The sequence below is a fragment of the Onychomys torridus genome, chromosome 11, assembly GCF_903995425.1.
Source record: "Onychomys torridus chromosome 11, mOncTor1.1, whole genome shotgun sequence".
Lineage (NCBI taxonomy): Eukaryota > Metazoa > Chordata > Mammalia > Rodentia > Cricetidae > Onychomys > Onychomys torridus.
This window is the reverse complement of record NC_050453.1, coordinates 84,131,609-84,157,054: the sequence shown is the minus strand read 5'-3', so window position 1 is coordinate 84,157,054 and position 25,446 is coordinate 84,131,609. Positions and strand designations below refer to the sequence as shown.

General features: G+C 36.3%; 1 protein-coding gene across 1 annotated transcript; it reads right to left on the bottom strand.

Annotated features, from left to right (window-relative positions):
- Nucleotides 1–5,654: 5,654 nt before the first annotated feature.
- Nucleotides 5,655–24,255, bottom strand: LOC118592915 (40S ribosomal protein S6-like). The gene is made up of 3 exons (XM_036201992.1): nucleotides 23,857–24,255; nucleotides 8,582–8,813; nucleotides 5,655–5,725 (listed from the first exon to the last, which is right to left on the bottom strand). Exons 1-3 carry the CDS (start codon nucleotides 24,253–24,255, stop codon nucleotides 5,655–5,657), a joined length of 702 nt encoding a protein of 233 aa, XP_036057885.1.
- Between the last annotated feature and the right edge of the window lie 1,191 nt (nucleotides 24,256–25,446).

The window sequence follows — 25,446 nt, the reverse complement described above, 5'->3', positions numbered from 1 at the left end:
TTATTTTTATTTTATATGTACATTTGTGACTACTGTTTTGTCTTTTAATGAAAGTATTTTTAATTTCATTCTTTGATTGATTGACTGAAAGTCTAATTGATCCATGTGCTTCAGGTCATTTTTGAGCTCACCTACTCAAAATAATATTTATTTATTTATTTATTTATTATTTATGGTTTTTCAAGACAGGGTTTCTCTGTGTCATTTTGGTGCATATCCTGGATATCTCTTTGTAGACCAGGCTGGACTCGAACTCAGAGAGATCCACCTGGCTCTGCCTCCTGAGTGCTGGGATTAAAGGCGTGTGCCATTGCTGCCCAGCTGTTATTTGTTTTAAATGTGTTTAGTGAATAAAATTGTTATAACTGATCAAGTGTAGGTTTTTGTATGCGTATAACTTTTCAGTTCTATGGTAAGTAGCTTATGGAACACAGTTACTAAATTGTATAATAAAGGTTTATTTTGTTTCATGAGAAATTGCCAGACTTAAAGTGAAATGCTTATTCCTTGTTTGGAGCATAAATTATTGCAATCATTTTGTAAATCAATATTGAATTTGCTAAAAAGAAAAACAAAACTTCCATATGGCTGAGTTAAAACACCCCTGATTGTATACCAAAAGGACACCATAACCTACCAGAGAGATTTATGCATATATGTTAATTGCTGCATTATTCACATCAGCTAGGAAAGAGGATGAGGCTAGATCTCCATCAGCATCAGTAAGATGGATCATGAAAATTTAGCACATGCACCTAATCAAATTTCATTCAGTTAAGAAAAATGAAAGACCAAAATTTGGAGGAAAATGATGGAAGTATATAGTTATTATACTATTGTATATAGTTTTCTTTCCCCCCTATAGTTTTCTTATATTAGTTATAATTTTATTTTTTATTAGACAAAAATAGAGGAAATGTGGTGATATTTTAGTTGTGCTCTAATAAATAAAGCTTGCTGGAGATTAGAGGAAAAAGCCAGCCATTATAAGTAAACAAAAAAATCATGTAGTTTTAGCACATGCCTTTAATCCTATGAGTTAGGGGACAGGGATCTGTCTGGATCTATGTGAGTTCAAGACCACCCTGGGAACAAAGCCAGGCATGGTGGCACATGCCTTAAATTCCAACACTAGTTAACCATGGAGGTATGGAGGTCTGTACATAGGAAGTGACAGAGCTGGGCAGGAAGAGGAAGTGATATAGCTGGACAGAGGAAACAAATCAGATGGCAGAATAACAAGGCATATTGGCATGGGTAGACAGGAAGTAGCTCTCTTTTGAAAGCTGTGGATTTGGTGAGGTGAGGTTAGCTTGTGGCTGTTCCTATTCCTCTGATCTCTCTCAGGTTTTCACCCCTATATCTGTTTCCAAGTTTGTTTTTATTTTTATATAATAAGACCATTTAGAAATTCATCTACAAAGTCTTATAATGAATTAAATGATACAATGTTAGAAAAGTAAACATATGACTTCTGTTTTATGTGTATTATGAGTTGGAATGTTTCTGTTTTATGTAAATAAGGGATTATGAGAGTTGTAAAGACTATAAAATGAAATAGAAAACCATAAGAGAGAACAAGAGGTATTGGGCGAGGAGGCAGAAGATAAAAGGTCACATGTGACATGGACATAGGAAAGGTCACTGGAGATACAAGAGTACAGAAGGTAGAGGGAGGACAGGTCAGAGGTGCGGGAGACAACAAACTCATTGTGTTTGAAAAAAGATGCGACAATAAAGCCTAATTGTATATTTTCAAAAAAATGGAAAATGAAAGAAAAAGAAACTGGCAAATTTGCCCTCCTAAAGTGACTATATTCATTCTCAGTTATAAAAAGTTCCAATTGCTTCATATTCTTGCAGTCATTCAGCTCTGTTATGTCTCCAGGTTTTAAATCTATCCACAGTTATATCTGATTTTTGTGAAAATTTGCTATTGTCTAATATTGTTATTTTTAATTGGAACATCAACTAGCATTCCCTTGTTCTCACTAGGACCTAAATCCTGGGATAGTGTTCTGTATCAACCTTCTTTTCATTATTTCCTGTGACTTGAAACAGTCCCTCCTGGAGGGAAAAGTAATACTACTCAAGAAGTAATTAAAACTTACACAGTGCAGGAAGGAAAGTTTAAGGTTCCCAAGGCCTTTCCTTCTAGTAGCTCCATTGAGAGTTGAAAATAAACTCTATCATGAACAATCCTTTACGGACACCCATCTAGGAAACCATAAGAAACTTATAGGTTCATTATACTATTATAGGATAATTTATTTGATCTGTCATTAGTGTCCCAACTAAGGTAACCAAACATTTTTCATATCTCCCCAGGAAAAATCACACAACAATTGTAAGATTACAATTTATAATGGTATGAATTTCTAGCAAAACATGACATTAGAGTTAATCAAAATAATGTTCAGTGATTAAATTAAGCTATTTAATATATTTATCACCAAAAATGTGTGATCTTTATAAGTGAGAACATTTAAAAATTGCTTTTAATAATCTTGAGATGTTGAATATTCTATTGGTAACTATATTCACCAGACCTTTTAATAAAACAGCAAATGTTCTTCCTGCTTGATAACTCATACTTTTAGAAAATTATCTTCTCATCCTAACCCCTCTATTAACCTTGGCTTTTAAACCACTATTCTAGGATCTGATTACATGAGCTAAGTTTATACATGTTCAATATGTGAGAATATGACATGCATATCTTTTTCTCTGCCTGTCTTATTTTTTCCTCAGCATAGCATTCCAGAATTCCATAGTGATTTCCCTGTGTTTAGAATTAAGAAATATTCTATTGAGAACATATATTGCATTGTTATACCAGTCATGTTTGAAGGGATACTAAGGGGGATAAGGAGCATAGATATCTGGACATCTTTTCCACATATGGTATTAAAGTAATTTCAATAAATATGTAGAAGTGGAAATGCTGAATTATTTACTTTTAGTTGTTTTGAGTAATTTCCACAAAGGCTATACTAATTTACATATCTATAATAGGTGTACATAGGTTCTTTTTATTCTCCACATCCTCACCAACACTGACTATCCTTTATCTCTTTGATAAAAGACACTCAGCCATGTATGAGATGGCATTTCTTTGTGCTACAATTTGCATTTCCATAACAATTAGCAATGTGAAGTATTTTTCATGCTCTCCTGGCTCTTGCATGTTTTATTTTGAGAAATTTCTATAGATCACCTGAGTTTTTCATTGTACTCATTTCTCTAAGGTCCTTATTTGAACACTGTGTAATTATGTGTCCAGAATAATGATTCAAAAGGCCAAAATCCATAGAGTTGGTCTAACTTTGCTTGATAAATTACTTATCATGAATATTTTCATAGTGATTACATGAAGTAATGTGAGCACATCTCTTTTAAGATTTCTTTTTCCTAAGAGAAGTATTAAACTATTTAAATTTTAGCTACTTCCACATAATTTACCAAATGCCTTTAATGCGCTGAAAAATTTATACCTAAATCAAAGTAAAAACACTCTTAAAGCCTGGTGACAGCAAGTTCTCAATAAGTGCTATTATTTGTTGTTTTGTACTGATCATGTGGATCTTAATTTGAGTAAAGTTATTTAGCTCATTTTTACTTGCTAAACTTTTCCTGTGCCCCTCTTACTATTACTTTTTTTTTTTTTTTGTAAAATGTTTTCTCCATATTGCCCTGATTGTCCTGGACCTTGCCCTGTAGACTAAACTGGCTGGAAACTCAAGAGATCTGCCAGCTTCTGCCTCTCAGGTGCTGGGATTGTTCAGCTTTTTAAGTCAATCTATTTTATGGAAAGTCATAGACTCAAGACACTTTGGAGTACAAATTGGTATTGATGTTTTTAGGGTTTTTTTTTAATGACAAAATTTTAATTGCATAGGTGAGAGGATGGATATGGAAAGAGTGAGAGGGGTTGGTGAATATCATCAAAACACATTGGAAATTTGCTAAAAAAATAAATGTATTAAATAAATTAAAACTAATTTAGTCTGTTTGATAACAGCATCCTTATCCTATGACTATGTAGTAAAACAACCCAGTTATCAATCTTTCATTAAATTTTCTGCTCCTTTTGTAATATGCTAACACATCATATGAATTATACTTCCCTTCTATCATATAGTTAACTATTTTATAACAGAGAAAAGGGGGGTAATTTCTTGGTATCCCTTCATTCAAAACTGGTGTGTGTTGAATTATACTAGAAGATACTTCTTTTGTTAAAATGACATAATAGTTTGCAGTTTTTGAAGAACTTGAATTATTTATTTATAGTTCTATTGGATTGCTCTAATTCTTATAAATACCAAGAACAGAAGAAGCATACTTTTTAAAAATCATTCATAAATTCATTCATGCAAAGCAGATTGCTAATTGAATGCTCATTCATACATTTTATGTTAGAGTTGAGGCCAATTATATTTGGTTTCCAGTTTAATAGAGTCAGTCTGAAGCAGAAGTGGAGGCCTAAATGAATCACTGAAATGTGCCAGCTCACAGGAGAATGCCAGTTGACAGAGGCTTTGCTCATTGACTCTTGTAAATGGATTTTCTATTTATTCATCTACTGTATCAGGAAAGTGATACTTTAAAGGTCAATAATATCAACATGGTATGAGTTAAGCAAAAATAATGGTGAGCAGTCATGCCTTTAAGACTCCAGTGCTTGTTATATGCACTTATCTTGGCTTTTTATCAGTCAACTAATTGTGATGGTTATCAGTTTATCTCTGTGTACAATTGTTATCACATGGTCCAGTGATGGCTCTTTCTGTATTGTAACTGTATAGGATTGTTGGAGAGCGAAAGAAAGGAATTGTCTGATGTGCCTACAGCTAACTACAGAATTCAGTATATTATTGACCCTGTGGCCTGCCTTATTTATGCCAATAATCATTATGTTCTAGAAATAATATATATATTAAAAGTTTATATTGTTCATTTTATAAATGGAGGGCTTGAGTTTAATAAGCCCAGGCTGGCCTTGAACTCACAGAGATCTGCCTGGCTCTGCCTCCTGAGTGCTGGGATTAAAGGCGTGAGCCACCACCACCCGGGTGAGTTTAATATTTCTAATATAGCTTTCTGCCTTCCATTTTTGTGATGTTTCTTTGTGTATAATCATTGAAAAGCCTGCGGTTCAAGCTGTGTAGCCATGGTTCTGTGTGATTGGTTAATTCAGTGCTAAAATATCTATCTATCTATCTATCTATCTATCCATCCATCTATCTATATCTATATATCTATATATCTATATATATTTGACATTTCTTTGTTTGTTAAAATCGCTAGTATAAAACCAACAATATTCTAAAAAAGACAGAATGCAATTTGGTGTTCAATTCAAGGGCACAGATTGTTCCCAATACAAAAATTCAGTGATAATTCTAAATTGCACAAAGTCTGCTTCTGGGCTAGCATTTGCTTGAAGTTCAGATATCACACCAATTAATCTTGGTCACCACTCTCGAATAAAATACAAAAGCATGTTTTCTCTTTTTATGATATTTCAGTTATCTGATAATCAGGTCATCAAGAATATAATACCTGTTTACCTGCCTTTCAGCCTGAGACCCTCATCCTCTTTTTGTCTTTGTAGTTGGAACTGAAGCTGCTCTCATGCATGCCTTGTGACTCTATGGGGGGATGGTAGAGAAGTGAAGACTGTAGTGGCCTGATAGCAGAAGGGCAGCTTTGGCGATGGTGCCTAAAAACAAGAAAAGGAGATGCAGACAAGGAAGCCGAAGCATTGGCACCACTAAGGAAAGTCATCACAACCTGAAGATAAACCAAAGGTGATTCCCGAACACTATAGGGAAAGGAGGAAAAGGCATTGCCTTTTCACCAGCTCATCACAAAGAAGAGAGCATCCTATGAGAATTTTTTGTGATTGATGATAACCATGCTGTGGCAAAACATTCCTCATTATATCCAATGAAAGAATAACTTGTGCCTGTACAGAACATGGTGTCCCACATCAAGCAGGCTCTCAAGGCTGTGTCTACCTGCATTTGCTAGCAAACAGAGGGGTAGTGGTAATCTCACTTAGGAGAAAATTATGGAACTGCCCAGAACAAAATGAGGAGCAAGGAAGTGGCTGGGAGCAGAAAGTGGAATTCATGACTAGAACTCCTGAGGGATGAGATGTGGGTTGGTCTGGTTGCCAGAAGTCATTTATTCAAGGCCGACTTGGACTTTTTGTTCTGATCTGTGTGTAGAAGCTCAAAGACACCCTTCTGGATGAAATGGGTGGTATTCTGACCATCTAGCTCACTACTGTTAACAGAAGATAAGTACAAAACACTTCAGTCTGTGGATTTTGCTTCAGTTATGATAAATAGAAATAAATAAATGCCCTTGTCCTTGACCATCCTCTGTTGTCATTTCCTGTTGACCGTGCCCTGTTATCAGAGAAAGACATTTAGAAAGAATTATCAAGATACACGCTATCAGTCAAGACCCTGCCGGTTTCTACACAGAAAGAGAAGCCTAGCTGCCTTGGCATCCTTCCCATATTGCAAGTGGTTACATGCCAGTGACAATGGGATAAAGTCATACATTATTGTGATCCATGATCTAAAGCAACTTGTATATTTGCATGTCTATCTGTAGTCCACTTAGAGGATGGTCCCTTGAGCTACTATGTAAGAAATCTTATCACACTGCCAAGGAGCAGTTAAGCACAGGCTAGGCTCTGAGGAGAGTTCTGGAGTGCCTGGCATCAGTAGCCATGATGGAAAATAGTTTGGGCCTTTATGACCCGTGTTTAAAAGAAGGCACTAGCCAGGTGGTGGTGGCAGCGGCGGCGGCGGCGGCGGCGGCGGCGCACGCCTTTAATCCCAGCACTCGGGAGGCAGAGGCAGGCTGTGAGTTCGAGGCCAGCCTGGTCTCCAAAGTGAGTTCCAGGAAAGGCGCAAAGCTACACAGAGAAACCTTGTCTCGAAAAACAAAAATAAAAACAAACAAACAAAAAAAGAAGGTACTAATGTTACTGAACATTATAATTAGACAGCAATGGGAAGGTATGCACAGTACATAGCATGCTTTGCAGATTTCTACCTTTAGTCAGCTCCATAAAGCCCTTGAAAGAAAGCCCTTGGCTTCCAAAATATCTAAGAAACCAAAATATGAGAACTCAATGGATTACACAGTTTATTTAACCACAGCCTTCATCACTTTGGTCATCATACCATGAAACACCCATTGAAGATAACTGAGAAAGGTCTCCCAGCAAGGAAAGAATAAAGATCCAGGAACAAAAGAAAAGAGCACACCACCTCCAGGCTATGAACCCCATGATGAAACTGGACTAGTAAAAGCTGGGCTGTTGTACAAGAACATTACCCAAACACCATGTCTATGCATGTAGACAGCCATACCTTTGAGGCCATAGGATTATTTAAGAAGACTGCCAAGGTACATGTGGTTCTACACGACTTTGCCAAAAGGTATTGAAGACAGAGACTCAAAAAGATGGGAAGACTCAACTAATAAGCCACATGAGAAGCCAGCAGGAGTGGTTTACCACCATGCCCCTAATGGCAGAAGATTTCCAAACATCCAGTTCTGCCTTCCCTGCAGATGGCACCACTGAACAAGGACTGATCTTTAATAAGCACAAGAACTCTGAAGATGGAGCTTGACAAGAAGAGGCATGAACTCAATATGGGCTTAACTCTGACTCTCAGGGTGGCCTAGCAAGTGTTGTCATTGAAGTTTAAGAAATGGACAGACATTTCATGGTCCCAATTGAAACAGAACAGTGAAAAGGCTTAAGCTGAACATGCCACTCTGAAAGAGTGTTTCCCTGCTTCCTCCCTCACCTTGGAAACCAACAAGCAAAGATTCCTGATACCTATCAAATGTGGATCAAAATTTGTTGCCAAGACACATAACCCCTTGTTTAGGCATGAGAAGTTCCATTTACTGGAGTTTCCAGGACCCCTAGCCCCTCAAACTTAGAGGCCAAGCCAGAAGAGTCAACATTGGAGGATACATGGATGTCAGTGTGTATACAGCAGAAACTAGTTGATGAATTTTTAAAGTCAGCTATAATTATCATAATTTAGGGACTTCCTAGAGCATATGAAAGTATTTCGTCAGAAAAGAATCAAACTTTTACTCCAATTTCCTTAAACTTGCAAATCCAAAGTGCCCATGTCATCTAGGTTTTTGACTCTGTCTTTCCACCTTAGCTTGTTTGAAACTGTGAGCATGCAGATGTCAAGACAATGCTGAGACGTATCTTGACTTTGATTATGTCTTAAATGGTCATTTTGAAGTTCACACAAACTGGGGAAAAATTTTCCCAGAGGTGTGTGTGTGTGTGTGTGTGTGTGTGTGTGTGTGTGTGTGTGTGTGTGTGCTGTGTGCTTGTGTGTACAGTGTTGCACAGAATTCTATAGCTAGCATTGTTGAGCATCCAGGAAAAAGCCCACTTTTACATTTTTGTGGGAAAAAATTCCAAAATTTAAAGAGACCATAATGGCACATTTTAATCTACATTTGTCTTAATTTACATCATGTTTTGTATGAATTTATAATTTTTTTCACAAATTCCCACATCCGGTTGATGGCTTTGGCCTGGAAAACTCTTTCAGCACATCTGAATCTAGAGAAACATCTTTTTTCATTCTTATTTGAGGAGCATGTAAACCTCCAGAGTTGACAGGACTTGAGCATCTCACTTTGCAGGCTTTCCCCGCTTTTGCAACTGCTCTACTGGGTATAGCAGTGATGGGAATCTGTGGCTCTGTAAGAGAGTGAACGCCCCCAGAGGCATCAGCGTCTGTCACCTGTGTGAGAAATAAGACAGGTCTGAAGAGAGAAAAGTCTGACAATTTCCAAGTCCTACCCGTGTAAGGACTCTCGGCTTGGTTTTGGGTTTGGTCTTGTTTTCTCCTTTACAACTGGTCTTCATCAAGAAGAGCCTTACCGTTTTCCAGTCATTGTTTTGTTTGCTTTTTTTTTTTCCTCAGGTAAGGGCTAGCACACATCCACAGAGTTCCAAGGCGTAGAAGCTTAGCAGTTCCTCCCTGTGTGTAAAGGTACAGCGCTGCTGCTTGCTAGCAGGGAGCCCTGTTATACCTGTGGTTCTGGCCTCTGCTCCATAGACCTGCAGACATGCCCCTGCCATATCTTGTAAGATTTGATTGGTGAAAATATTTCCCATGATTTGTTCCCCAAGGTTGAAACAGTCAGTGAAACTTTAAGACAGAATGATGTATTTTATTTTTTGTAAAGCGATTATTTACCAATAATGTCTCTTTATATCAGGAGACTATTCTAAATGATGTTGAAAACCTCTCCTTCCTTATTATTATCTTTTAAATAAATATACATTAAAGTAATGAAAAAGAGTATAAATGTCAAAATTACAGCATTCAAAGATATTATAAATAAAATAACATCATTAGAGGATTCATAGATAAATATGGAACATCATATTTCTCTTTACTTTTGTTTGAGACAGAGTCTCACAGTGTAAGAAAGGCTAGCCTTGAACTCATGGCTGTCTCACGCTTTAAACTCTTGAGTGTTGGAATTATAAACCTTTGTCATCATACTTCCAGTCTAAAACATCCTGTATATAAAAATGAAAATATATTTATTAACATTCATCAACCACAGTATTTCATATGTTGGTATATTGGCATATTAGGAAAACCATCCATAACTCGGGAATATTTTTTTAATTTTTAAGTAGTGCTTTAGGTCAATTTGAGAGCAAGCATTGTGCCAACTGCTCTACATCCCTAATCAATAACACAAATTTCTTAGTGTTTGTCTTGTTATTTGCTTTTTTGTGACTCTTACTGAAATTCAGATATATAACTAACCTTTTGGACACATTTTAAACACAATTTGGCTGATGAAAATTAATAGTAGATAGTTTCTCTTGATTTCCCAGTCACTGAAGTATGACTCTGTGATAATTCTGGTTTGTTATTGTCTATATATTAAACATACACTAATTGTTTACATGAAAACACTCTTAAATGTTTACAATGTAGTGTTTCTATGTAACCATCTCAAGCAATCTCTGATAGTTTTATTACTATAGGGAACAATGTAACTGTACAGATGGAATAGCTTTAAATAAAAACCATGAATTTTTCCTTTCCTTAAAATAACTAAAATTGAATGATTGCCAACCATGTGCCTAGGGATAAAACACAATTTTATGTTGAGAATTATATAGACAACCATCACCCTCCTGGAAGTGATTCTTTTTATGTTATGTCTCTCTATTGTTTTTAATCCATGTTTAGGGTAGCTTTTATGAAAGTAGGAGAAGTTTCAAAAGACTCATGTTTTTCTTCTCCAAGCAACAGAATACTTTACTGATTTGGAGAATAGTGAACATTTTCATTCTCTAATGTAGGGGTGGATTAAATGAGTTCAATACTTCTTGCTCCTTCAGTTTGAGTTTTTGCAAGCACAGAGTACTTCACCCACAAGACATTTTCCATGCAGACTTGGTTAATAAGCAGTGACAAGCAAGCTCAGCTGCAGATTGAGCTTTAATTTGTCATTTGTGAAGAAAAAGAGATAAGACACTAGCCATAGCTGCTGTGGGCATGACATGTCACAGATTCATTGCATGTACAAGGCAATCTGAAAGTCTGATTGTAAGGACATGTGTCATGCTGTACCAAAATCTTCAGTTGAACTGTCCCTTGTTGTGACATCATGGATGGCAGACCATGAGCCTTTAAACAGAAACACTATAGAGAAGAATGCATACAGAATGACTTCTTGGTTGCCATTGTGGAAATATTAAAATAAAGGTATGTTTCAGAAATTTTTGATCATAATATCAGTCAAAAAGTGAATGGCAATGGTGGGAACTCTCTAATTAAAACCTAAGATGAGGGAAATTTAAAAACACAAGATACCAAATCATCACTACTGAAAACATATAAAAAGTAACATTATACAGACTGAGCAGTTTATATCTAGAAACATCAATCTACATGCATATATATGTATACGTATAAGAACAATTAAGGAAAAAAAGAGTACATGAATTTGAAAGAGAGCCAGGAGTGGTATATGAGAGGGTTTGGATGGAAGGAAGGGAAGAGGGAAATGATGTAATTACACTATAATCTCAAAAACAAAATAAAGATTTTTTTAAAATGCCTTGGAAGTTTCAGACTGGAGGAGAATCTTATTTGAGAAAAAAAAAATGACTTAGGCTAAGAATGGTGGGAAAATTCTGGAATTATAGCACTTGAGAGACCCAGACAGGAAGATACAGAGATCCAGCCCAACTGGGACTACACAGTAAGCATCAATCTCACCCCAAATTAATGAACTAATTAAATAAACAAAAATGTGAATGCATAAAAAAGACAATATTAGAATATAATGTTTGCAATCTATACAAACATTTATTTAAATAACTCAAAAGATTAGGATCGTAGCTTTGCATTAGCCACCAAGACATGAAGAAAAGGAGAGGGAGAAAGAGAGGTAGACAGAGTGAAAGAGACAGAGAGATGTAGAGAGACAGAGAGAGAGGAGAGATTTTGATTATTATACTATTTCATCTTATAATATTGTTTACATATTGTAACAAAGACACTAAAATGTAGGTTTTTTAATTGATATAGTGAATGTAAAGTGTGTTTTGTGAATATCATATTGCAGAAGATATTGAATACTTACCCATTTTTAATAATCATCTGAAACTACTTTTAAAGAATTTAGGATCTTGTGCATCTAACTAGTAAGACATTAATTAATAAACATGCATGTTTTAATTCAGTGGATATTATTTCCAATGTATTAATGTTAGTATAGCATGGTAAACATACCTGCTTGACAGGCTTTAGTTGTATATTTCAAAATAGCTGATAGAGTATATTGAACAAAGGTAACAAAAATGCTAATTATTTGAGGTTGTGGATGTGCTTGTTACTTTGGCCTGTAACACTGTATTATTTATATACAATACATATAATGTGTCAATTAAAATTTCCAAACTTCAATTAAAAATATCAATGCCAAATATCTACTTGACAAGATATAAAATCACGAGGGATGGGCAATCATCTGTACATTGTAGAAGTGGAAGATATGGCATCAAAAAAATAAAGAAGAAAAAGAGGAAGGAAGGAAGAAAGGAAGGAAAAGATAGAGAATGGGAGGAGGAGGGAAAAGATAGAGGGACGGAGGAGAGAGGAATGAACCTACACAGGAACAGAGCAAGGTATCATTACAAGGGCCCTCTTTCTGCTGTAACTTGAAAGCTTGTCATTATATCCTTTTCAGATTACAACATTGTATTGATTTCTCTTACTTTTTGAAATTAGAACTGCACACAGCTTCAGATATTGAACACTGAGGAAAATTTGATGACTGGAGTGGCACTACCATTTCCCCCTTTAATAGGAGACAGTTGCATTTGTTTTTAGATATTAGACATTTTCTGTCAAGGAGAGATGTGCCGAGACTACACGACAGGTTCTACACTTACTTGCACATTACTCAGCTATGTATGCAGTTGGGTATGACTCTGAAGAATGGATTCGGACCATTGTAGTACAGGACAAAGCAAAATGGTTTTCAAAATCATCTTTCAGAATTCTGCTGCCAGTTTTGCTCTGAATGACTATGTCTAGCTGTGTACATTCAAGACAGGGGGAGCCCACATAATTGTTCTTGAATAAAAATATACTTATTAAAAAAGTATCAATTTGTCATAAATAATAGCCATATTTGACCACTGTTTTTTCTTGAGAATACAACTATTTACTCTACATTCTTACAATATAATTTAATGTAAAGGTATATTTTCTTTTTGATTTTTGAGACAGGGTTTCTCTGTGTAGTTTTGGTACCTGTCCTGGATCTTGCTCTGTAGACTAGGCTGGCCTTGAACTCATAGAGATCTGCCTGGCTCTGCCTCCTGAGTTCTGTGTTTAAAGGCATGAGCCACCACCACCTGTCATAAAGGTTTATTTTCAATATCATAAAACTTTATTTGGTTATATATCTCCATACATTTTGAATTTATATTTAACATACTTCCTTTGTTAAGTCAGATTTTTTAAAACATGTATTTATTTATTATTTATTATGTGTACAGTGAGTGTTTAGCCTGCAGGCCAGAAGAGGGCACCAGATCTCATTACAGATGGTTGTGAGCCACCATGTGGTTGCTGGGAATTGAACTCAGGACCTCTGGAAGAACAGCCAGTGCTCTTAACCTCTGAGCCATCTCTCCAGCCCCAAGTCAGAATTTTTGCATCTCAGAATTATTGTCTTTAACTTGTGAAATTCTGAGACTTGACTATTGTTTTTGCTTCACTATTACTTATTATCCAGGTACATACAATGCATCTGCATCTTTCTCTTCCTCGTTTTTGTGTCTTTGCTGCCACTTACAATGGTTTCTTCTGTTTATCCAGTATATTAACTCTCTCCTTAGTTTGTCTTCATCTACTACTAAATTTAACAATGTATTTAATAACATGTTACTGTATTGTGACCTCTATTTTATTTTTATTCAAATTATCTGCATTAATTTCAGAGTTTCTGGTTACATCATGAACTCTTCATGTTTTGTATTCACTATCTTTACCTAGTTCTGAGTCATTTTTTCATTGAATTACAATTTTCCTTTTTATTTGTATGAGCTAATTATTCTTTTATTATTCAACTCTGTAAAACTTTTCTTTCACATGTAAGAGTCTAGTGAGACAGTCATATAAGTTAAACAATGTACATTTGTTACTTACAGACAGGCAACAAGAACAAATATAGGCTCAAGATACATGGCTTGTTAGTTGATCACCCCAGTCTGAGAAAGGCTACTTAGAGATTGAGTTCATCTGGAAACATATCCTATCACATCACAGATAACCTTAGTATTATTCCATCTGTACATTTTTTAATTAAAAACTTCAGATATTTGTATATACATATATATGTGTGTGTGTGTGTGTGTGTGTGTGTGTGTGTGTGTGTGTGTGTGTGTATGTATGTATATGTATGTTTAGGTCAAATCCACCCACATTCTCACTCCCTCCATCTCTTTCCATATACCTGCACCATTTTTTCACACTGACTACATGTAGTCCTTTTATACAGTCTAATTACTGCTGCCAGAGTCCAGAATGTGCCTGAATGTACTGCCACCCATTTGAGAAAAAGTGTTGAAGTTCTTTGAAAATCTAATAGTAGACCTATTGTAGCTGGAGAGCTTCTCTCCAGTGCCACCAAGCCTCCACAGTCCCACAACCATGTATAAAATAATCACTCAGATGCTTATATTACTTATAAACTATATGGCTATGGCAGGCTGCTTATTATCTACTTCTTCTATCTTAAATTAACCCATTTCTATTAATCTAATCTTTGCCATGTGGCTCGTGGCTTAACAGTACCTTACATCTCGATTGTCATGATGGTGGCTGGCAGGTCTCTCCCCAGCCTTCCACTTCCCAGAATTCTCTTCTCTCTTGTCCTGCCTATACTTCCTGCTTGGCTACTGGCCAATCAGTGTTTTATTTATTAACCAATCATAGCAGCACATTTGACATACAGAACATCCCACAGCAACTTATTGTACAATCTGCATTATTTTCATTATATACAGGCATTGACTGTAAGATGAACTAAATATACCACCCAAAGTCCTATCCATCTACAAAGAGAAATTCTAAAAAAATTAAATTAAAGATTTTCTAATTCATAAAATGTCAGGAAGGCAAAAATTGTAGCTTCTATCAGAGCTTCTTTTTCTGGTACTACCTGGTCACCAAGGATATGCTAAATTTATACACTTTTTTTCCTTTTTCTTAAGGGTAGTTGATGGGTTAATGACTACTGGACTTCTTCTGCTACTAGCTCATCTTATTGTTATGTCATTATCAACATTCTGTGTCATTTTTATTTTTCAAAATAAAATATAAATATGCTGTTATCTCTATTTTCTTCTTTTTTCTTTTCTCCCTTCATCAACTCTAATTTATCATGCCCCACTGCCATCCTTGGTCTCTTGGATATTCATGACCATTGGTCTCTTTTTCTTTAATAGTTTATGTTCAAACTTAAGAAACTGCTGTGAACCCGTCTTTTAGAAAAGAACGTTTCAAGGTTAAGCAAAGGATGGAACCAGTGTGCATTGGTGAGGTGGATTTTCTTTTGTCTTGTTTCTTTGCCATTTTGTTTTGTTTTGTCATCCTGATACAAGCTGGGGTCAATTGGGAAGAGGGAACCTCAAAAGAGAAAACACCTCTACAAAACTGGCCTGTATGAAAGCCTTTGGGACATTTCCTTGAATGTGTCACTTTATGTAATACTAGCTCTGGACAGGTGGTTCTGGGTTATATAAGAAAGTAAGATGAGCAAGCCATAAGAACAAGGTCCTACAAAGTCTTACTTTCTCTAAGTTCTTTATTTCAGTTCCTGCTTCTATGATTCATCACTAAATGATGAAATATAAGCTATTAGATAAAATAAACTCTTTCTACCTAAAGTTGCTTTTGGTCATAGTATATTTGTCAAAGCAACCCAACTAATGGGCAGCTTCAGTCTTAAGTTATGTACTCTTTCATGTCCCCTGACCCAGACAATACATGTATATTATTTGTGAAAAAAAATAGAAATTGAAAACAACTTCATAAAAACTATCATAAAGGTTTAAAGCAATAATTTATATTCATAAACAGTTTGATAAATAGTATTTGTTGTTTGGGTCATTTGAAATCTGCCAGGGACAGCATATAAGATGGCTGATGTGCTGCCAGCAGAGATTGGAGAAAAGGGGACCTGAGATTGTGGACCATCAACCCTCTGTGTGTTCCCCTTCAGATCTTCTGCTTAGAATGCCTCTAGAGGGCCAAAGCAGAAATGCCTATGTGTCCCAAGTTCATGCTTTATGTTGTGCACATGTCATGTACTCCTCCATACAAATATTTCTTGAAATACTAGTCTTTTTCTTCTATCTGATCTTCATGTTCTGTGTTCCTAGATCAATGGTGATTTCTGTGATGCAGGAAAGGAGTGAAGTAAATTTCACAAGAAATTATACAGAGATGATCACCCAGGCAGGGGCTAAGGCAGATATGCAGTTCATGGGAAAGAACCTGCAGCCTGGGGAAGCTTTTTAGCCTTGGATATACCAAATGTGTGGTCAACTATAGCACATGATATGATGTGTATCAACACACTGGACTTAAATTGGCCATGATGAATAACTCAGTTTCTGAGGATATTCCAAGGACATTGTGTAAAACCTGAGACCCTAAGGGGTATTGGCTGAAGACAATGGATGGAGTAACATATACATGGGATGACAAACTAGAAGTATGGGAACCTAGAATAGGAGGAAAATAGTGGCCCCCACCAAGAAAGGGAAATGACAACTTTAATTCAGATACTTTTTATTCCTCCTGAAGGAGTGTGGAGATAATGTGACAATTGATGGAGTGATTGCTACAAGCTTTGTTGGGTTCCTAGATTGAAAAGAGCTGCCAGGAAAGGTGAGCTTCCTTTTATGGAAGCTTTAAAAATTAGATTAGGTCTTCCTTGGAATTGTTGGATACAGAGGACAGAAGTTGCTGATGTGCAGGGACAGATTTCTTGTTTGAGTTCATTGTGGCCCACCAGTCATGGGGCTTAGAGTTTGCAGAGGGCTGAGGAGGAACTTAGACACCTACAGGGGTCTTGAGGTTGGAGCAGACCGTGAGAAGGAAATGATGGTCTGGTACATTGACCACTGTTCTTATTTTTCCCTTTTTTTGTGAATTGCATGTTGCTAGCCTTTGGGTCAAGTGCTCAAAAGATTGTATAATCATTAATAATAAAAATAGATTATGCTTGCTTCAGTGTTAAGTCTGGGATAGTTCCTGTGTTTAGTAAAAGATGATGAAAAAATATTGGTGATTTTCTAAGAATAATTTTTGGAATCATGAGAACATTTTGTATTGGGTGATTTCCCCTTTTCTTTCTGTTCCCCTTTACTTATGATAATAAAAGACTGAGGTTACCAGGGCAAAAGCAGGAGCTAAAGTAAGAGAAGTTAGAGAAGCTAAGATAAACTAAGAAAAACTAAGAGAAGCTAAGAGAAACCAGGGAAGCAAAAGAAAGTTAGCAAGCACAGAAGGCCAAAGTGACCTATCAGCTTGCACGAACATTGTCTCTCAGTCATTATTGTGCCTTCCAGGTATCCCATTCTTCAGACTCCCAAAACTGCTGAGGCTGGTCCCCAGCAGAAATCAGTTAGAACTGATGGTTAACCCTTTGCAAAACTCTGTTAAAGTTTTTTTTTTGTTGTTTTTTTTTGTTTTTGTTTTTTTGTAAAGTATCCCATTCTTTTACCCCATGTGATGATGTCTATGTTCAATAAAGATAGAGAAAAGTTGTATGTTAGACAGATACAGAGAGACAGACACACAGTTACATGACAGATACACACAGACTCATAAACATACAAGTACAGACACAAACACCAGGACAAACATATTCATAAGGCAGCCTTCAGGAAGGCATAGATTCAGATTCATGCAACAACCAAACAGAAGATGGAACTTGAAGAAGAAAATTCAAATCTGTACTAGTTCTTGGTTAAATGACTCCAAGGGGAAGTGCTTTTATTTCTTTCCCTAACAGATCACCAACACAGTTTCTGGTAACTCAAAATTAATTACCAGTGCCTACAATATGTGCAGTCCTTTAGGTATATATCCAAGTGTTGCTGAACTGGATCTTGTGGTACTTAGTGTTTTCAGGAACTTCTACCCTGATTTAAATAGTAGATATGCCACTTTTCATTCTCAACTTGATTATCTTCCAGAGTTTGACAGTGTTTAAAATAGCACATACTTGTTTCATAGAACATGCAGAAATCTAACTGGTATTCAAATGGAAGTTTTATCAATATTGGCTAGCACTCATAGAGAAAAATAATAATCAATCTCACCTTGCTATAAACTCTATAAGGTATAACAAAGATTTATCTGAAAAGATATGCGCAGTAGTACAATAGTGGCATGAATATTTTGGGGATATCAGCCACTTTTAAATTGAGTTTAAGGATGACTCTATAAGATGAAACCCATGCCTGACACTGTCAATGAGGTTAACATCCTGATAGTAAAATGGTCATAATCCGCATGGGAAAAATTGCTAGTATTAATCTACTAAAAAATCATAACAAATAAATTGTTTCTAATATTACATTGTGCTCAGTGGTGGTGGCACACGCCTTTAATCCCAGCACTTGGAAGGCAGAGGCAGGTGAATCTCTGTGAGTTTGAGGCCAGCCTGGAATCCAAAGCAAGTTCCAGGAAAGGCACAAAGCTACACAGAGAAACCCTGTCTCAAAAAGCCCCCCCCATGCAAAAAAAAATACATTGCCATATAGACACACTAGTGCATTGCTAAAATATAAGAGAAGTTTTTGTTTACAGTAGATGGAAATTAATGTGGAGACATACAACCACACATTGGAAGAAAATAAGAGGCTGAAGCACTCAGCCCTGAGCAAAAGGTCTCTATCACATACTTTTCTTTAGGGACTTATAAATTCTGTGGCAGCTTTCCAAAGACCTACACAGGTTCAAGCCAGACAAAGCCCTGGCATGGAAGAAAGGTAGAGTACTCCTTCCCATAGCTATTCAAGGCACTACTGGCATTTGATTGATGCTGGATGGAGGAAAGTCACATTTTTATTAATGGAGTTATACTTAGTATATCAATCAAACTCTATGGCAGGCATCACTCACAGCTTACTCCGCCAACACAAACTAGTCCATGGACTTTTTTATCTTTTAGTAGACAGCTTAAGAGAAAGAAAACATGAAGCTGGGTGAAAAAGGATAGTGGGGGATGACTGGGAAGGAATTGAAGAAGGGCAAAGATATGATCAGAATACATTACATGAAATTCTCAAAGAATAAAAAAGCCTTAATTAAAAAAATATGTTCATATATTTCCTTAGCAGATATATAACAATAAATAATATCACTCTAAACAAACAAGTTGAAATACAAAATGACAAGGTGAGGGAGGGTAGGGCAGATAGCAAGCACAAAAGGTAGCAGGTACAATAGAGTGGTAAGAGTCAGTTAATTGTCTTATGAAAACATTTAACATTTAATACAATTATTTTCTTCAATATACTTCATATCTTCTCTCTGATTTCCACTTTTGAAATTCCAAAATGCTTCAGTGCTTTTCATTTTTCCTCTCTCAAGTCCTACTTTCTATTTTATATGTGCCTTTGGTTTCAAAAAGTAGAACCATTGTTACTGTAAAACAAGACAAGCAGAAATTTTGCGTTTTGATTTTAATCTAATTTAAAAGAGAAGGGTATTATTAAGTAATTACAGATTTTAGGTTGTTATGCTTTCTGTGGGAACAATGAAGTAAAAGTATTGGCTACTAATTGAGAATTTGCAGGAGCTGATCAGATGCATCAGCAGGTAGAGAATACTAAGCTTCCATGTGATTGGAATTAGGATGGATCCCCAGCATTTACATTAGAGCTGATGGGCATGACATCCTGTAATAGTAGCACTAGAGATGCAGAGAGAGGAACCTGGCTAAATTGCCTAGCCAAGTTGATGGACTCCAGATTTAGCAAAAGACCCAGAATCAATAAATAAGGTGAAGCGTGATCTAAGAAGAAATTTGGGTTCAAACTTGGTCCTCCATACACATGCACACACATGTTCCCTTACACAGGAGAAATACATACACATGCAAAAAAAATTCTAAAGTATCCTCAGAAACTAAATTTTATCTGAGATAACCACCAGAAATCATAATTTATTTACAAAAATGAGAAACCACTACTACCCAGCATAGAAACTGTTGAAATTATGATAACACAAATATTTGGGGAAAGCAGAACTTTGTTATATATATATATATATATATATATATATATATATATATATATATATATATATATATAAAACTATAGTTATACAACACTAACTACATATATATATATATATATTGTTATAGTTATAGTTATATATAACTATAACTATATAACACTAACTATAGTCCATATCAATGTTGATTAAACTTTTCCTTCCAGAATTTATTTAGCACATATTTTCAGCTCTACTGTTCATCTTAATTCACCAAAGAGAAAGTTGAAATATGGAAAATAATTGTCAGTTTGAAAGACAAAAATATTAAATGGGTATCTAGAGACATTGCAGCTGTTAAAAATGTTGATAAAGCATCTGTCAAAGATAGTGAACATTGGTTTTCATTTTCAGTTCAAATATATGGAAAGAAAATCAGAGAGGAATGTCTGCTCATATGTCTTGTGAAAGTACAGTCACTGTCCTCTCTGACAGGAAGAATCATTTTAAGTAAGTACAAGTGTTAACTGGATGCAGTGCCAACCTGTCAACAACTGCTTTCAAAAAATAAATTACCTCTATTACCTGATATGTTTTTCACACTTTCTATTTTCCTGTAACCAATTAGTTAATACTCACTTTGACAGAGAGATGATCCGAAATAACCTACGACATTTGATGGAGTGTGAATAACTTGAATTTTTTTGGCCACACAAAAAGAAGTTTCTCAAAAAGCCTCACTATATCAAATCCTAATTTAGTAAGATGCAACTATGAGTTACAAAGTGCTCTCAAGTTAATGTGTAAATTCTTATTGGATTATCCTTTAATAGCAGTTTCCTGATTCATGTATGTATCTATCTTCTATCCAAGGAAACATTTCCTAAAGGAATTTATATTGTTTTTATTAATCACCAATGAAAATTAAAGTTTTCTTCAGTAAAAATAAAATAGACCGTCTTTAATTTACTAAAGAGATTGTGCTATTAATATTCATGAAAAACAATTCGGAAATGTCATCACATATCAATATACTTGAAAGGTGTATTTCTAAGAAGATATGTGGAAGTGAATAAGGAAATAACAGAAATTATATAATAGTGAAATGAATATGCTTTCAAACAAAATAACAAGATTACCATGTCTCACATTGTAGATAAACAAGATAAGAACAATGCTGTTAAAACGCACCAAGAAGCTTGTAATAGATAAGACTGAATTCAAAATAAAATATCTGACAGCGTAACTTTGACAAAACTTGAAGTGAGCTGCTTTCTCCCACTGTGACTCATCTACTCCTGCTTATGTGGTTTTTCATCTTCCTTTTTTATTTTTGTAACTTTTCAACAATTGGGAATTTATTAAATTTTTTTTATTCATTTTTATATACCAAAGATACCCCTCTTCCCTCCTCCTGCTCCTCCAGCTTCTCCCTCTCAACCCACCCCTATTCCCTCCTACAAGAAGGTAAGGGGAGGTACATTTAGTAGAAGGAGCTCTAAAATCCCCTCCCCTGTGCAAGGTGTCCAATCATAGGAGTGGGCTCCAAAAGGCCCACTCATGCACCAGGGATGGATAAGCAGTGAAAAACAATGACAGCATGAAATTTGCAGGCAAATGAATGGAACTAGAAAATATCACCCCGAATGAGGTAACCCAGAATCAGAAGGACAAACATGGTATGTATTCATTCATAAGTGGATACTAGAAGTAAATCAAAGGATAGCCAGATTACAACTTATAGGTCTAAAGAAGCTAGCTAACAAGGAGGACCCAAAGAGGGACAAAGATCACCCTGGGAAGGGGGAAATAGATGAGATCTCCATGAGTAAACTAGGGATGAGGGGTGAGCAATGGAGGGTAGGGGTGGGGGATGAGAATGTAAGGGATAGTCAAGCTGGAACAGGGATGGAATGGGAAAGCAATGAAAAAGATACCACTATTAGCAATAGTGGAGATGGAGCCTGAACTGGCTTACTCTAGTAATCAGATTGGTGAATACCCTAATTGTCATCATGGAGCCTTTCTCTAGTCACTGATGGAAGCATATGCAGAGGTCCACAAGCAAACATCAGGCCACGCTCTGGGAGTCCAGTTGAAGAGAGGGAAGAGAGGTTCTATGAGCAAGGGGCATCAAGATCATGACAGGAAAACCTACAGAAACAAATAAACCAAACTAGTGAGAACTCATGAAATTTAGATCAACAGCTGTGGATCATATCTGGCATCATACCAAGAACAAATAGATAAGCTATTTTTCCCAACTCCCTAAGTTCTTTGCTTTGCATTCAGACACAATTTCCTCAAGTTTTTATTAAAGAATGTCTAAGTAACAAAACAATAATAGGTCCAGCCTTTATTGTTTTCTCCCAGGGTCTGTAGAAGAGTCTAACAACCAGCTGAGGATTCTAATCTGAAGGATATCAAATGAATCTAAGAACACTGAGTTCTTTAGTCCAATCACTTTACTCTTCTAAATCAATTCTGTCTACACAGCTTCTTTTCTGTTCTCATACTTAGCTCCTTTCAGTCCCTTCTGCTCTCAGTCCTTTCTGCTGTTCTCTCATCTCTACCTGGTTCTTTCCATCTCTGTCCTCATCTTTGTTCATCTAAATCAATTCTTTCCAGTGTTGTAAGGGAGCCAGTATATATACACAGTCAGCAATTCTTTGGCAAAGCAATGTAAGGCTTGACGTTTTCAGGGTTGCAGAGAGAGGTGATAAGGTTCCATACAGAAAGCAATTAAATGTTCTTCCAATTACAACCCAAAAGGGGGAGTGACTAAAGGGGAGTTCTCTGATAGGGTCAACTTAAGGCTAAAATCAATTAGGGAATTTATGTGTTCAAACTATAATCTAGAAATGGCTAGGTAGAATGTTAGTTGTCAATAAGTCACTAGAAAGTGTACTGTCTTTGGCACCCCTTTGCCCTGCTGTAGCTGCTTCCTGGTAGGGAGAGGGGTATATGTTCGGTTGCTCGGCAACATACATGAGGGCATGTAGCATTTGGTTAGTAAAGGAGCTTTTGCTCAGAGTAATTACTGAGGAGAAAATCTAGGAATAGCACCTGGTTAAGGAGGAATTAAAACTTAATATGCACAAGAAAAAAAAGCTTGGTACCTACCACTCACCTGGCATTGTTAGAAATCTCCTTAGGTCAATGGGAAGTAACTACTTTAACTTATCAACTAGCAAGTAGCTGAAACACTATCTGAGGAATGTGAGTAGTAAATCTCTTAAATTAGGTTCTTTTATAAATAACTCTGAGTGAAGGTAAAGAGTTGAGGGTTTAATTGCTAGTGGTTATTTTCTCTTAACTGTAAGTGAGATGAGCTTATGTTTATCTGCATTTGTCCTTCCATAAAAAAGGTATCTTAGCTGAAACACTTTTGTCTGGAGAATGGCCCTGGCCAGATTTATGTTAATGAAAAAATAAACACAGCTGGGGACAGTTACCCCAAATGTATAGAAAGTTGTGCCCAAGATTGAGATGCAATCCTGAGATTACATGTACACATAACATGGAAATGCATGGCAAATGGGGAGAATCACAGCTGTTATTGCACAAGAAATTTACAGCAAGAGCCAGCCAGTTCATTCAAAAGTCAGTAATTCCATAACACCTTGCATGATGGTTTCCTCTAACAGAACCCTTGATTCTGATAGGTTGACCTTCTGAACACTAACTGTCACTGCTCTATACTACCATGGGCTTTTGCTACCAGTGGTTCTTAATATCTAAGTATGGCATTATATGGCTCAAAACCTTCCTCTGAACTATCTTATTCATATTCCAAATCATCCTTCTTGCAATGTCAAAGAACTTAAGAAATTCTGCATGATCTTTTGTCCAAATGACTTTCTACATATACCTCATTTTTAGATTTTGCAAACCCCGAGCAATCTAGGCTTTCTGGAGCTGTTTTTATGATTTGGGAAACACAGAACCTTTGCACATCCCCTCCTTTCTTTGGGAAAGGTATCCTAAGTTATTGTATGCTGACCAACCGACGGGGCACAGTAGTATCTGTCAGTCCAGGAATATCCTTCTCTCCTTTCTTTACAATAACCAAGCTGAGAACACTGAGATTGGCATCCATGATGCATCCTCGAACAGACTTGTGCTTCTTCTCTCCAGTTCTCCTTGGTCTATAACAAGAGTGCCCCTTACTCAACAGCAGGGGCACTCTGCCATGCGTCAACACGCCTTGCTTCATGGGAAAACCTTGTTTGTCATTCCCGCCACTGATTCGGACCATATAACCCTTCCACTCTTCACCCAGGGCATCGGCAGCCACTTCTGTGACTATGCACTTCTTATAGAACGTACAAAGCTTGCGCTCATCGTCCACTTCGATGAGGTTCTGACAGCCTGTGGCAGGGAATGAGATAATCAGCTTCATCTTGACAGCCGGCCGCTTAGGAGGCGCCACGAAAAAGAGCGAAACATGGCATTTTTACTAATGTTTAGAAACTGTAGTTAAGAGAAATTACATGAATACAGGATTTCAACCTGAGTGTTTCTCCCGTTTTCCTCATAATACAATTTGCCAGTTTTCTAATAATTAGTACTTATTAGACTTTTGATAGATGCTTCCTTTCAGTACTTTTCATGAAGGTAATTCCAGATAACAATTGTAATTTTAGTTAACCTCCCAAATTTATAAAAGTTAGCTTATATATTTGAATCACTATTGGTATATATTTGGTCACTATTTGGTAGAGTTATTTTGGGAAGGATTATAAGGTGTGGTCTTGTTGGAGGAAGAGTGTCACTGGAGATGGGTTTTGAGGTTTACAAAATCCACTCCAGACCCAGTGTTTCTCTGCCTCCCACTTGTGAATCAGTTGTAAGCTCAAAGCTTCCAACACCATGTCCAACCTATCTGTTGGGTGTCATGCTTCCTGCCATGATGGTCATGGTCAAACTCTCTGAAACTGCTAGCAAGTTCCAAATTAAATTCTTTCTTTTATAAGTTACCTTGGTCATAGTATTTCCTTATAGCAATAGAAATATAAGTCAGAATTTATTTCTTTCAAATCCCACAAGTGTGTATGGGTGTGTGTGTGTAAGGTTATTTTTCTTCTTAATGAAATCAGTTTATTTATTTATTTTTCACTGAGAAACTAAGAGTCTTTTTAAAAAAAATATAAGAATTACGATTCTGTTCTTATAAGAAAAAAATAACAATACTATATACTCAGAGTCAATGATTTTCTCAGATACATCTGTAACTTGAGGTCACAGGGTACCCACTCAACCAGCAAGGACATGCAAATTTAGAGAGTCACATCCAAGGTAATTTTAGCAGTGTCAGAAACCACTGTGACATTATGAGCTAACAACAGTTTTAAAGTGATTTTGACAGGTGGCTGGTGGCATACTGTGCGTTGCCAAAAGTCTGAGAAATTTCTAGAAGCTGTAGTGTTATAACTAATGGAGAATTCTATACTTTTTGTATTTCTCTTAATTTGAGGATTGCTACAAGGCATAACAGGAAACCAATGATCAGTAAATTGAAGTTTGACAGTTAACAGACATGTCAAATATTCACCACATTCAAACCATTCTAACTTAAAACTCACAGAAAGGG